This window comes from Thunnus thynnus, chromosome 11 (assembly GCF_963924715.1).
Source record: "Thunnus thynnus chromosome 11, fThuThy2.1, whole genome shotgun sequence".
Classification (NCBI taxonomy): domain Eukaryota; kingdom Metazoa; phylum Chordata; class Actinopteri; order Scombriformes; family Scombridae; genus Thunnus; species Thunnus thynnus.
Window position 1 is genome coordinate 3,694,737 of NC_089527.1, and position 13,199 is coordinate 3,707,935.

A 13,199-nucleotide genomic window follows, 5' to 3' on the forward strand; every position below is an offset into this window, starting at 1 on the left:
ATTTACAGGGCTGCAACTCATGATTATTTCATTATTGATTCATAGTTCTGTCTATAATAATGTCTCTTAGCCTCTGATCTGATCTGATCTGATCTGATCTGATCTGATCTGATCTGATCTGATCTGTTCGCTCCAACCTTTTCAAAAAGTTTTACTTCTTCTTCCCTCCCATGGTCAAGTTCTCGGTTTTCTTCTTCTGCACCTGAAGGGAACATCGCTCAGTCACAATCTGCACCGAGGACATAAAATACATCCACACACACACACACACACACACACACACACACACACACACACACACACACTCATAGAAATCCTCCAACCTCATTCATGGCGTCATCAATCTGTTTGAGCTCTTCGTATCGGTCTCTTGAGTCTCTGAGTGGCGCCACCATCGCCTCCTCAATCTGTGGGAACAGCTAACACACACACACACACACACACACACACACACACACACACACACACACACTCTAAGTATCTGTATCATCACTGAAAAGCCTGTTTTACTTTGTGTTTATATTATAAATGTCACTGTAACTTCCAGTATCACTGAGGTTCTGAGTTGAAAAACATCATTTTTAAGCTTTATTAGATAATAATACAACAAAATGCAGATTATTTAGTCTGTTAATTGTAATAATGTACCAGATATCCTTTAAAAATGTGATTTCTTGTGATATTTGTCAAAAAATAATATTCACACTGACTCCAACATGTCATAAATTTCAGCATCTTCTTGTCTGTTGATTATTGTCCTAAAAGCAGCCGACAGATGGACAGGTGTTGTGCAGTAGATGATGGTGAATTGTGTAACGTTGAATACATTAAATACCGCTTTGAGGCCGTTTTAGGAGAAGTGGGCATCAAGTGTGGGCCGACTAACTGGTGGGCAAGTGTTAAACAGTAGATGAGCTGCATTTATATAACGACTTTCTAGTCTTATCGGCCACTCGAAGCGCTTCAGGCTACATGCCGACATTCACCCGTTCATCAGGAGGAGTTTCTAATGCTCTGGCCAAAGGACACTTCGTCATGCGGACTGGAAGAGCCGGTGATCGAACCACCAACCTTCAGATTGGTGAACAACCAGCTCTACCTCCAGAGCCGCAGCCGCCCCGGTGAGGTCACTGGGACAAACACATTGTTCACGCACGTCTGAAATATGCATTTAACCCACACTCGATGCAGATTTCTCCTAACGTCGCTTTGAAGTCGTATTCAGAGCCAAGTGTTGTTTATTCTTAAACATATCAGCACAAAAGATGCAGAAAAGCAACTTCCATTTTTTCCCCTCATATACAAACTGTCTCGCTCAAGGACACTTTGATAGGTTGATGTTTGATAAACCAGAAAGGTTTCAGTGTTTTAAGACCATAAAGCCTTTATGAACTGGCTAAAGCTCAGATTCTTCTGCACAGCAACGGCAGTAAATGCTCATAGATATTATTATGTAGAGAATAAACAGAATAATCAATAAGCATGAGTTTTGTTAATTATTCAGAAGACACACATTTGATTAACACTGCAGATATCATCAGAAGTGCTGCTACTTTCACCTTCATCATCACTGTCATCACTGTGCTGCATATTCACCTTCATCACAGTCTCAAACATGGGGATGAGGACGAACTTGATGAAGCCGATCTGAGCCGTCGGCTTGGTGACCTTTTCTCTGTCCATGAACGGAGCCACAGGAAGTCCTTCAGACTTCTCCCTGTCGCTCTGAGCGGCACACACACACAGATTTATTTTATTCTAATCATATCTGACTTCAGCTACAGAAAAAAAACAAAAGCATCTTCAGTCTGAGAACAGCACACAGAGAGGTGTGTAGAGTAGTGATTGGTATGAAAATAAACCCACCTGCATGAAGTACTCCTCCAGCAGGCAGTCGACCCAGGGCTCAGCCACCTCCATCGGCCGCACCTCGTTGGAAATGTCGCAGCACTTGATGAGCACCATCTTCAGCTGCACAGAGCACAGAGGTCAAAGGTCACCATGATTAACTACGTCACATGTATTGGCATAGATGGTAACCTGGTGTTATGAGTTTAAACACACTTTTATATATTTCATCAAGCTGGAATACTTGTAAAGTTAATTATTTCATTTCATGTTTTATATCCAACATCATGACGTGGTTTTAATAGTTTTTGGAGGAATAAGATATATCAGGCTTTGATACACACACACAATACTTGTTAGTAGATCAGTTCATTGTTGGTTTGGATCCAAACATGAGATTTGTTGACAAGAAGAAAAATATAGAAAGTCTCCAGACGAGACAACACAGTGTAACTCTGTTTAGTGCTTGAAAATACATGATGTATAAAGAACTTAATTATTGTATTTATAGGTCGAGTTATCAGACAGACACTCAGGCAGTGGTGGGAGAAGTGAGAGATACAACAGCGTGATAAAACTCAGCTGCAAGTCCTGAATTCAGATTTATGCTCGAGTAAAAGTAGAATGTACTTAAAGTGTCAAAAATAAAGGATCTAATAAAGTAGAATAGCACCTTTCAGAGTGTTATATCACTGTATATTATTGCACTACGAAGACGTGTGTGTGAATAGATGCTCACACAGGTGACGTGCTCTTCATCCGTGTAGTGAAAATTGTCGACTTTCTGCTTGAAGGAGTCGAGGATCTCGCCGTGTCGCGCCATGTCCGTGGCCAAGATCAGCGTGATGGTTCCCTGACAAACACACAGACACAAACAACTGATTTCTAAAGGTGTTCAGAGCTGCAACAAATGATTATTTTCATTATCAATATATATACAATATCTTAGAGCAGGATGTGGGGACATGAAACTGTCGATATATCAGATAAATCTCTTCATTCCTGCATTAATGTGGACAACAGATCTTTTCACTGCTAATGATCGCCCAGCAGTAACTGACACTGATAAACACATTCAGCCCAACCTGTCGTATCTGCTTGAACGCCTCGGGGTCGAAGTGGGAGAAGATGTTGCAGTCGGGCTGAGAGAAGATCTGGAAGGCCACAGCGCAGTGGTGATTCTCCAGAGGGGAGATGTCGTTATAACGAACCGCCAGCTCCGTTCTGGCATTAATCTGGTATCTGAAAGACAGAGATGAAACACGGGAGAAGAAATTATTAAAGAGAGAAGACCGAATAAAACCACAGTCATGTAAACTGGGAGATTAACTTCAGTGGAGAATCTTCAAAGAACAAAAATATCACAAAGAAATGATTAAGTTAGAAAAGGAAGCTTTTAGACGCTTTTTATACGCTGAGACATGGTCACCAGTGGAAAAATACTTAATGTATTTAATACAGTGAGAATTGAAGGATAGTAATAATTAAAGGGTTAGAGATGTTAGGACTGACTTGTTTCTTAATTAATTGCAAGAATTCTGTATTTCCTGTTTTGCTGTCTTAATTTTGTGAGTTAATATTTTTTTTAAAAAGACCAAAGGAGACAGCAAAGGAAGTGAGAGACAAAGGGAAGAATATGGATGATGAGGGAGATGGTGAAAAGGAAAGAGAGAGAGGGATAAAACTTAATCTGTTTAGTACATTTCACACAGGTTAGTACAACTCAAAGTGTTTCACATATGACTGACAAGCTGATAATAAGACAGTAAAACAATTTGAGACTAATGCACACAAGCAAATAAAAATGATGAAAATTTAAGAGTAAAAACAATAAAATAGATTAAGTTCATATGAGGGAAAATAAAATTTAAAAGCACTAATACAATAAAAGAAATGATTAAATAAAGTAAATCAAAAGCAAAATAGGTTTTAACTTTAAAGATACTGACACTTTCAGCTGACTGTTCCAGCGGCTCGAAGCATAAAAACTAAAATCTGCTTCACCAAAAATTTTGTCCCAAACAACGAAAAGACTTCAGAAGACCTGAAGGGTCGTCCTGGTTCAAACATTAACAACACGTCAAACAAACAGGCTGCTTCAAAACCATGATGTGATTAAAAGTCCAACTGAAATCACATTTAATATCCTTCTTTACAATCAAAACTAACGTCGACATGTTTATGCAAAATAGGATGAGGGTTATCGCAACCAGTTCATCTTACGTACTCGCCCCTGCTCCATCTGTGAGCCATCGGCTTTGCTCTCTCCTTCTTCCCCTCCCTCAAGGCACCTCCCTCCAAACTGGGCCTGAGTGTTTCATCAGTTTATGTCCATGACATTTGACGGGGGCTCGACCAGCATCCTGGTACTACCCCCACTGCCCACCAATCGACTCTATGATGTTGTTGGCCTATCGCCAGGTTTGCTCTGCCATCATTCCACTTCATCCAGATCCACTGGGATGCTGACTCTACCTGCTTGGTGATGTTAGCTACCAGCCGCTAGCTGGGCCTTCAATCCCAAACAGTCCAAGAGCTTTCCATAGAGACTGCCCTGCGAAGCCCCTGCAGCCGACTTCCACAGGCAGGTTCCAGGCCTTTCATCCATTCTGTTGGCTCTCGAAGATGAGGGCCTGATATTTCTTTAGCTTGCGCTAATGTGCCTCCACCATCCTCCCTTCGCAGGGAACTGTAAACTCGATAAGAGCCACGTGCTCGGTACCTTTGGACCAGAGGACAATATCGGGTCTGAGGCTAGTGTGAGTTATATCCTCTGGGAATTTGAGCTGCTTCTTAAGGTCTGTCTGCATCTCCCAGTTGCTTGCCGTGGTCAGGACTCCTTTGCTCCTCATCCATACTTCTGCAATCTCCCGTGACTGGAGAGAGTGGATGAAAGAAGGGCCAATAGAAAGTTGTTTTGGCTTCTTTCTTGCCTGCTTCACACCAGCAGCCAACTGTGTTAGAATCTGGTGATGATGTCCTGCCAGATCAACGTCCTCTTCCACATGGTCCCACCTCATCCAGCTGCCCTGCTTGTTCGTGGCTACAGCCTTGACATGTCGGCTTCCCTCCTCTGCCTTACAGATCTCCCTCTGCACCAGGCCACGCCACTCCTTTGGGTTATCTTTGTTCCAACTTGCCCTAGTGGAGCAGCCCAGACTTAGCCTGCCCTGAACTACTGACCCGACGATGTCGGCATGGTGCAGACAATCCCCCTCCTCCCTCAATTCCTGCCTGGCGTACTGTTGCATCTTTACTGTCTCCCAGCATCATGGCCTGATGTGTTTTTGTTGCCTTGTACAGTGGAAACCGGTACCTTGTAAACAAGCAGTGGCCAGAGCAGTCTGGTAAGCACCCTGTGTTGGTATCCCCAGGCTTTAAACTTGCCAGGTAGGCCACTCTTCTCCAGAGATGTCATCCAGGTTTCCGCTTGACTAAGAACCTCCCAAAGCTCTTCACCGGTTTCTCTTGGACCGTTGGGACGATGTCCTTTCCGATCTTAAAGCGAAACTGATCCTGGACAGACCCCCCCCCCCCCAGTACCAGGATTCTGTATTTTGCCCAGATTGGCACCTGTTGGATGCCGCTTGCCGGTACTGTACCCTGATGTAACCTCTCTGCTGACTTAACTAGAGGGTTCATTGCTGCAGAAAACAGAATCACTGAGATTGTGTACCCAGTGAGAATGTCCACCTCTCGTCTCTGCCAGTCAGTGGTGAAGTTCCTGCAGGTGAGACACATATTTAACTTGTCGAAGTAGCACTGTAAGAGTTTCTAGAATCACTCCGGGACTTGGTAGGTCTTCAGTGTTACTTCCACTTGCTTGTGGGGTATTGTTCTGTAGGCCTTGGTTAGATCAAGCCACAGTACTGTCAGGTCACCATGGTTCCTCTTTGCATCCTCAATGGTCTTAGAGATTACACTGGTGTGCTCAAGACAGCCAGGTACCTCCAGAACTCCACCTTTCTTAAGTGTCCATGTACTCGTTGTCCAACATGAAAGTGATCAGCCTGGCCACCGTGAGAAAGTTGTTGTCTTCCCGCCAGCTTGGTTCCTCTACTCTGAAGGGTATAGTTGGTTCAGCTGGTGTGATAAGTTTCTCCATTTCCTCCAAGCTGTCCTCCCTCCTGGAGTCACTGTGGAGTTGACAAAGGTGCTCCCTCACTTCCTCCTTTGTTGCTTTCAATTCCCCTGATCTTTTGTCACCCAGAATTTTTGCCACATATTCGAATGGGTTCAAGATCTTAATGCGTTCCCTCAGGTTGTCTTGGATTTCGGGGAGTGCTGGTTTCTCATCCTCTGTTGCTTCACCTCTTGGGGTTGCTCTCTCCTTCAGGTGTCTGTTTTCCTTTGGGTTTGTGTTTGATCTGGCTCTTAGCTTCTTCTTCCCATAGCGATCAGGCCCTACGCTCCAGATGTTTGAAGACATGGCCCTGAGCTCTCTCCCCACGTCCCCTGCCATCGCTGCACATGGTCCACGTTGTGATCAAACATCTCCCAATCCGTCTTTGACGGCAGGAGGCCATTTCACTGCCTCTTTCTGGGAATCTCTGAGGGCTGTTTATGCCCTCCTCTTCTTCATGTACCTGGAGATTTTAGGGACTGTGGTGGTTTGTGGTTTTGTGTCTCTCCTTGGTCTCACCAGTTTTCCCTGTGCGTTGCACATTACTGGTAGGTTGCAAACACTTCATCTTTGACTGGTGTATCTTCACACGTCTCTTGTTTTTGCACATCTTCCCACATCTGCAGATCCGGGATAAATCGCTTAGCTGTTCCGTAGTCAATTGTCCGTCATGGGTGGTTATTACAATGGTCTGTCGTGTGGGTCAATCATCTTCCCCTGCCCTCGCCCAATCCGGGGGTATTTTATAATATATCTTTCCATTAATGATGGGTTCCTCCTTACGAAGGATGTACTTCAGCCTGCCAAGCCTCCACATCCCAGCTCTGGTCTTTCCCAAACATCAGCAGTCTTTCCTAACTGTCAATAACTGTTTTACAATCTGGTTGTGTTGCCATCGCAATTTCCTATCCGCCACACTTAACTGACACAACGAGAGGACAATATTTAAATGTATTGTTAAAAGTTTTGTATTATTAGGTCTGTGTTGGATTGACAGCAGCTGGGGGGCGTCTTGGTCTTAGTGTGATTGTCTGTTCTGCCTATGATAGAACGCCATGTTATCAATTTATGCAAGATTTGATTTGCTGTATCAAAATAAGGACTCCAGCTATGTAGACGGACAATGGAATAGTATTTAATTGAAATAATGTAAAACGAGGGGGCGCAATCAAGAAATCAAAGAATTTAAAATATAAAATTCTCTCCTTTTGTTTCAGATTTTTCTCAAAGGAGAACACAGGACTTAATGGAAAAGGTAAAGGTAAAATCAATGCAGAAACCAGTGTAAGGGGGAGGGAAAGAGGAAGGGAACAATGAATTAGTTAATTAATTAATTTGTTAAATTAGTGTGTGTGTGTCTTACGTGTTGTTGAATCCGGGGTGATCGAGATCATGACACACAGCGGCTGTCATGAGAATCAAAATGTCCACCTGAGTGAATTTCTCCTAAAAGACAAACAAACACACATTTATATCAGTTAATACATCAGTTCAGTCTCTGAGTCTTTTATCAGTAAAAGGTCATTACCATATGTGCGTTCACGTGTGTGTGTGTGATCTCATCTTCTACCCTCAAATAGACACATATCATATGTGTGAGTGTGATGAGTGTGTGTGACCTCGTTAGCACATCACTAGTGCAGATGCTTCATAATCAGCCATTAGGCTGCGATAATTAAACCTCCAGTGAATAGTCGTCCCTGACGACAGAGGAGGAAGCTCCTCTTTCACTTTTTTCTTTTCTTTCCCCTTTCAGACACACATCTCCTTCATCACGCCCCCATCTTCTTCCTCATCCTCTTGTCATTTCTCCCCCTGAGCTTTCCAAATCCACTGACGTCTCTTAGACTGACGGCATGGCCGTCATTTTCAAATACAATATATTAATTAAAGTTTTACTTGATGGTGAACACAGAGAAAGAAAGAGAGAAACAAAACTCTTTAAAGCTGCATTAACTGAGTTTTTAGGTCACTAGTTTTCAGCAGAAACAAGCTGTGAACACAACACTGACACATCATCAGCTATTAAGTTGACATGTTGAACTTGTCAGCAAACAGTTGATTATTTCCACATCCAGCAGTTACGGAGCAACATTATCATTCATAAGGAGTCGTGTTTCTGTCCACCTTTTGAATGTAAGTCCAATATTCACTCTCTTTTAGCTCTGTTTTTGTTCTCTACCAACTCCTGAGGGAAATATCTGGCTCTTTAGCTGCTAAATGCTCCACTATGTTCACCAGCTAGTCTACAGCTAACTGTGTCTGTTTGCCGTTTGGTGCTGAGCAGGTAGTGTACAGCGGCTTTTTACAGTTTTTTCTTGGAAAACAGCTGCCTGCTGCGTCCCAAAACAACACTATGAGAGCGCTGAGAGTGAACCGAAACAGTAAAGATGCAGCCGGACAGATAAACAATGAGCTGAAACTCACTATAAAGCTCCGTAAAGCAGAGAGGAGCTGCAGAGTCACTGATGATTCTCTGTAGGTTCATCACTATGAGCCACAACCAACACATTACACACTGACACATCAGACTATGCAGTTATGAAAAAATATTGAAGGTTCACACAATTTTTCAAGCCTGTCTTAAAACAATAATAGATTTTAAATGTATTTAAAAGTTTATCTGAAGCTAATATGAAGCTTCAGCGTCCAAATGAGTCAAATCAAGTAGATATCTTTCAACGTTACAGTCTTTTTAGTGCCAAAGTCCCTCTTTTTGTTACTATACTTCCACCTGCAGCTCAACAGGGAAACACTGTCCGAGGAAACACAAAGAGGGAATTTGATGCTAAAAAGACTGTAAATGTGTCAGATATCCACTTGATATGACTAACTCAGACTGCTGAAGCTGAATAGAAGCTTCACATCAACTTTTAAATGACTGTGTGGACACACTGTGGATTTTGGCCTCCATCACTTCCATTAAAAAGCACATTTAACACCTGACTGCTGTTTTAAGACACACTGGAAAAATTGTTAACCCGTCCTTTGGGTCTTATGTGTCCACCTCTGCTAACAAGACAAACCACGACGCTCATTACCTGTAGGCTGCAGAGGCAGATCATACTGTACATCATCTGGGTGACACAGAAACAGTGGCGGAAGTTGTGGAAGGGATTATTCCTGTAGTTGTCATGAATACAAAGCTGCACAGAGAGGGAGACAAGAGGTTTGAGGCATGTGGATCCTTAAAGAAAATGTAAAACTAAGTGAGAGCAGACTTTTTTTTTAAGGGTATTTAGAGATTTTGCTCTGGTTTTAGTGGTCATGTAGGTCTCACCAGCCATCTCTTGAGTGTGATGGGGTTAATGTTGAAGTCTTTGACCAAACCCAGGTCATGGTACATATGTTCCAGACAGGTCAGCATCTGGAAGAACAAAGGAAAGCATCAGTCTGTATATACAGAGATGGAGATGAGGTTATTCTCTTTGTTGTTTTCTCACAAATTCACAAGACATTACTCTCCTTTGAAATGAAGCATCCATTAAAGGTTCTGTGAAACCATTTTGCAGTTTCCAAATCAAAAGATGGATACATGCTGATTTTGATTATTTGCCTTTCCTGAGTAAAAAACTATGAGCATGAAACAACAGAAAAGATGTCGCTCCCCATGAAAGATGGATTTCCACTGTTTTAAAGATGTTTTCTAGTCTGCAAAGAGAAAAAGTGGTGATAACACCTGCAATTTTCAGCACTTTTTTGAAGTGAAAATGGATATAAAATATCAGAAAGAAACATCTAATACTGAGCGCTTTGATCTAAAAAGTTTTACCCGTCTGAAACTTACACCGTGTGAGCTGTAGTTTAGTTTCAACATGTAAGTTCTCATTAAGGTGAGTTAAGGCCAGTTAATAACATAAGATCTCTCTAAATCAGGATTAGGTTTGGGAAACGTCTGAGAGAAAACAGTAAGTGGGCTCTGACTGCCAAACTACCCAACGTGAGCGGCCCCGATGGCACAATTATGACTAAACTCAGATGTCTACTTGACCTAATTAAACCCTTTGAACTAACGTCACCCTGCTGCAGCTCGTTAGCACAGAATCTTGTTGAATTTATGGCAGATATTCTGATCATTTTGGCATATTTCTGTCTTAAAATGTATTTTATGTTCCAGTCTCAGAGCCCTGGTATTTGTATTTTGTAGTTCTATTCCACTAAAATTCAGCGGGAAATGTTATACTTTATACTCCACTACATTTACTATATTTTTAGTTGCTTTTCAGATTAAAATTTTACATGAAATAAAATAAACTTCTAAATTACGCTGCATTATTTAAGATTAAAGATCAAATATTGACAATAAACTGCTGCTTATGCACTGATTCATCAGTATCAATAATATAATTTATTACAGGTATTTAATATCAGTCACAGCCTGATTTTCTGCAAAACAAGTACTTTTACTTGTAATACTTTAAGTAAATTTACCTGGTAATACTTCTGTACTTTTACTTAAGTAGGATTTCAAATGCAGGACTTTTACTTGTAATTATGTATTTTTTACATTGGGGTGCTTCTACTTTCTTTAAACACTGTCTATGATACATTTATTCCCTTAACTGCATCCTCTTAAAACATAAGTATCTGCACCTGCACAATGAACCTGTATTCAAACAAAAAATTAAACTGCACTTCAATGCTCAGAAACTGAACGTCCATCAGCATTTTAAATTGATGTAATTTACATCTGCATTTATGTTTCACTTGCAAATTCATCCTTTCATAACTATAAATAAATGGACTTATGTGTACACTTTAATTGGCCTTAATGTTTTAGGAAATTATACAGCTCATGTTAAAATAAACGTGTAGTTTCTGCCTGATTATGAGCCGAGACGCAGGTTACAAGGATTTAAAAAATAGACACAAATAAAAACAAAAAGAGTGTGAAAGAAATTTTCACACCTGTATTTCATGTGTAATGATGATATGAAGTACTTCTTTTAGTTTCTATCCAAGAGTTCAGAAACCTGAACCTCAGAAAGTCTGACGGTCTGACAGCTCGGGTGCAGCAACGTTTTTTTGATTTTTTTTGTCTAAAGCTTCTGGTTGGATCACTTTCAAATATAAACTTATTAAGAAAATTATTTTTCTCTTGGATGCTGCCTGTTTTGATGTGCGTCATTTGTTGAATGTAGACAGTGGTGGAAAGTGACTAATTCTGTACTTAAGTACAATTTTAAGGTACTTGTACTTTACTTGAGTATTTCCATGTGATGCTACTTTCTACATTTCAGAGGGAAATATTGTACTTTCTACTCCACTACATTTATTTGACAGCTTTAGTTACTTTTCAGATGAAGATTTGACACAATGGATAATATAACAAGCTTTTAAAATACAACACATTGTTAAAGATGAAACCAGTGGTTTCCAACCTTTTTGGCTTTTGACGTCTTACAAAAAGCAGTGTGTAGTCGGGGTCACATTTCACATGTCTATGAGTTGTTAACAGCTCCACCAAATAGTGATTTTTCCCTCTAAACTTCTCACATGCTTTCATTTCAATAAATGTTCAAATGATCCAATATTTCAGCAAAAATCAAAGATTAGAGAAAAAGTCCAAAAACTGAAAACAGATTTGTGTATCAGAACTTTGTTTTTTCTTCTTTCCTCTCCCATTAATCATCTCACCACCCCTCAGATTTATCTGCTGACCCTTTGGAGGGGCCCGACCCCTAGGTTGGGAACCACTGGACTAAACTAGCTAACTGTATATAAAGTAGTGTAAACTAGCTCCACCTCCAGCAGCTACAACAGTAACATGCTGCTCTAACACTGATGCTTCACTATTAATAATCTAATGATGTCATATATGAAAATAATAATACATTTAATTTGTAGCGCACTTTTCATTCATAGTGAAACCCAAAGTGCTACAGTATTAATAACATAGAACACACAACATAAAGAAAATAGTAATAAGAGTTAAGATAAAAAAGTCCTTCCTGAATAGAAAGGTTTTTAGGCCTTTTTTAAAAGAGATTAGGGTCTGTGCTGCCTTCAGATGGTTAGGTAGGCTGTTCCACAAGCGTGGTGCAGCAGAGCAGAAAGCTCGATCCCCCATGGTGCGGAGCTTAGTACTGGGGGCCCCATGGTGCAGAGCTTGGTACTGGGGGCCCCATGGTGCAGAGCTTGGTACTGGGGGCCCCATGGTGCAGAGCTTGGTACTGGGGGCCCCATGGTGCGAAGCTTAGTACTGGGGGCCCGGAGGAGCAAGCTGCTGGCAGATCTGAGGGTGCGGGTGGAGTTTTGTGGTATGATCAGTTCCTGTAGGTTAGGGTCCGTTGATGGATTTGTATGTGAGTAGCAGGACTTTGTAGTCAATCCTGAAGGAGACAGGGAGCCAGTGCAATGAAAACAGAATTTGGAGTTATATGTTGGTGTTTTCACACTCTCATCAGGATCCTGGCAGCGCTGTTCTGAATGTACTGGAGCTTCAGGACGTTCCTGCCAGGGATCCCTGTGAAGATCCCTATTGCAGTAGTCCAGTCTCCAGAGGGACCAAACCACTACTTTTAGTTTCATACTTTAACTACATTTTGCTGCTAATACTTATGTACTTTTATTTAAGTAGGATTTTTCACGCAGGTCTTTCACTCACTACGTAATGGAGTATTTTTACATTGCTGTCTTGGTATATTTACTTAAGTAAAGGATCTGAATACTTATTCCACCACTGCACGTAGATACACAACGTTCTCTGGGAGTGTAGCAAATGAGTTGCATTAGCCTGGCGAGCTAACGGTCAGTAATTAATTAAATGAAGCAAAAATTTGCAAAACAGGAGCTTCTTAAAATCTCCAATAAGGCCGCTGCCGTATGGAAACATTCTGAGCATGTTGTGACAACAGATAAAAATCTCCAACTCTCCTCCAAACCAAACTGTGAAAGCATCATGATCACATATAATCAGATGTTTGATATATAAAGTGTCTGATTTGCTTTATTCAGTTGTTGTTTCTCATATTCTCTGGTTTATTTGGTCAAAAAGCCCCTAAGTTACCACAACCACCATGTCTATGCTGTTAGTCGATGTTAACTGACTGTTAGCTGATGTTAACTGACTGTTAGCTGACTGTTATTGATGTTAGCTGACTGTTAACTGACTGTTAGCTGACTCTTAGTGATGTTAGCTGACTACTAGCTGATGATAACTGACTGTTAGTAATGTTAGCTGACTGTTAACTGACTGTCAGCTGACTCTTAGTGATCTTAGCTGACT

The 13,199-nt window shown here is 41.2% G+C and overlaps 1 protein-coding gene across 3 annotated transcripts in view; it reads right to left on the reverse strand.

Annotated features, from left to right (window-relative positions):
• Positions 1-13,199, reverse strand: part of pde9aa (phosphodiesterase 9aa) — a 43,702-nt gene that overhangs the window by 505 nt on the left and 29,998 nt on the right. For all 3 annotated transcript variants that reach the window (XM_067602833.1, XM_067602832.1, XM_067602834.1), the window contains 9 exons: positions 9,252-9,338; positions 9,013-9,117; positions 7,335-7,417; positions 2,934-3,090; positions 2,588-2,701; positions 1,867-1,971; positions 1,597-1,725; positions 324-419; positions 138-202 (listed from right to left, as the gene is read on the reverse strand). In XM_067602833.1, the coding sequence (XP_067458934.1) occupies positions 152-202; positions 324-419; positions 1,597-1,725; positions 1,867-1,971; positions 2,588-2,701; positions 2,934-3,090; positions 7,335-7,417; positions 9,013-9,117; positions 9,252-9,338 (927 nt within the window). In that variant the 3' untranslated portion in view covers positions 138-151. The remainder of the gene's footprint in view (positions 1-137; positions 203-323; positions 420-1,596; positions 1,726-1,866; positions 1,972-2,587; positions 2,702-2,933; positions 3,091-7,334; positions 7,418-9,012; positions 9,118-9,251; positions 9,339-13,199) is intronic.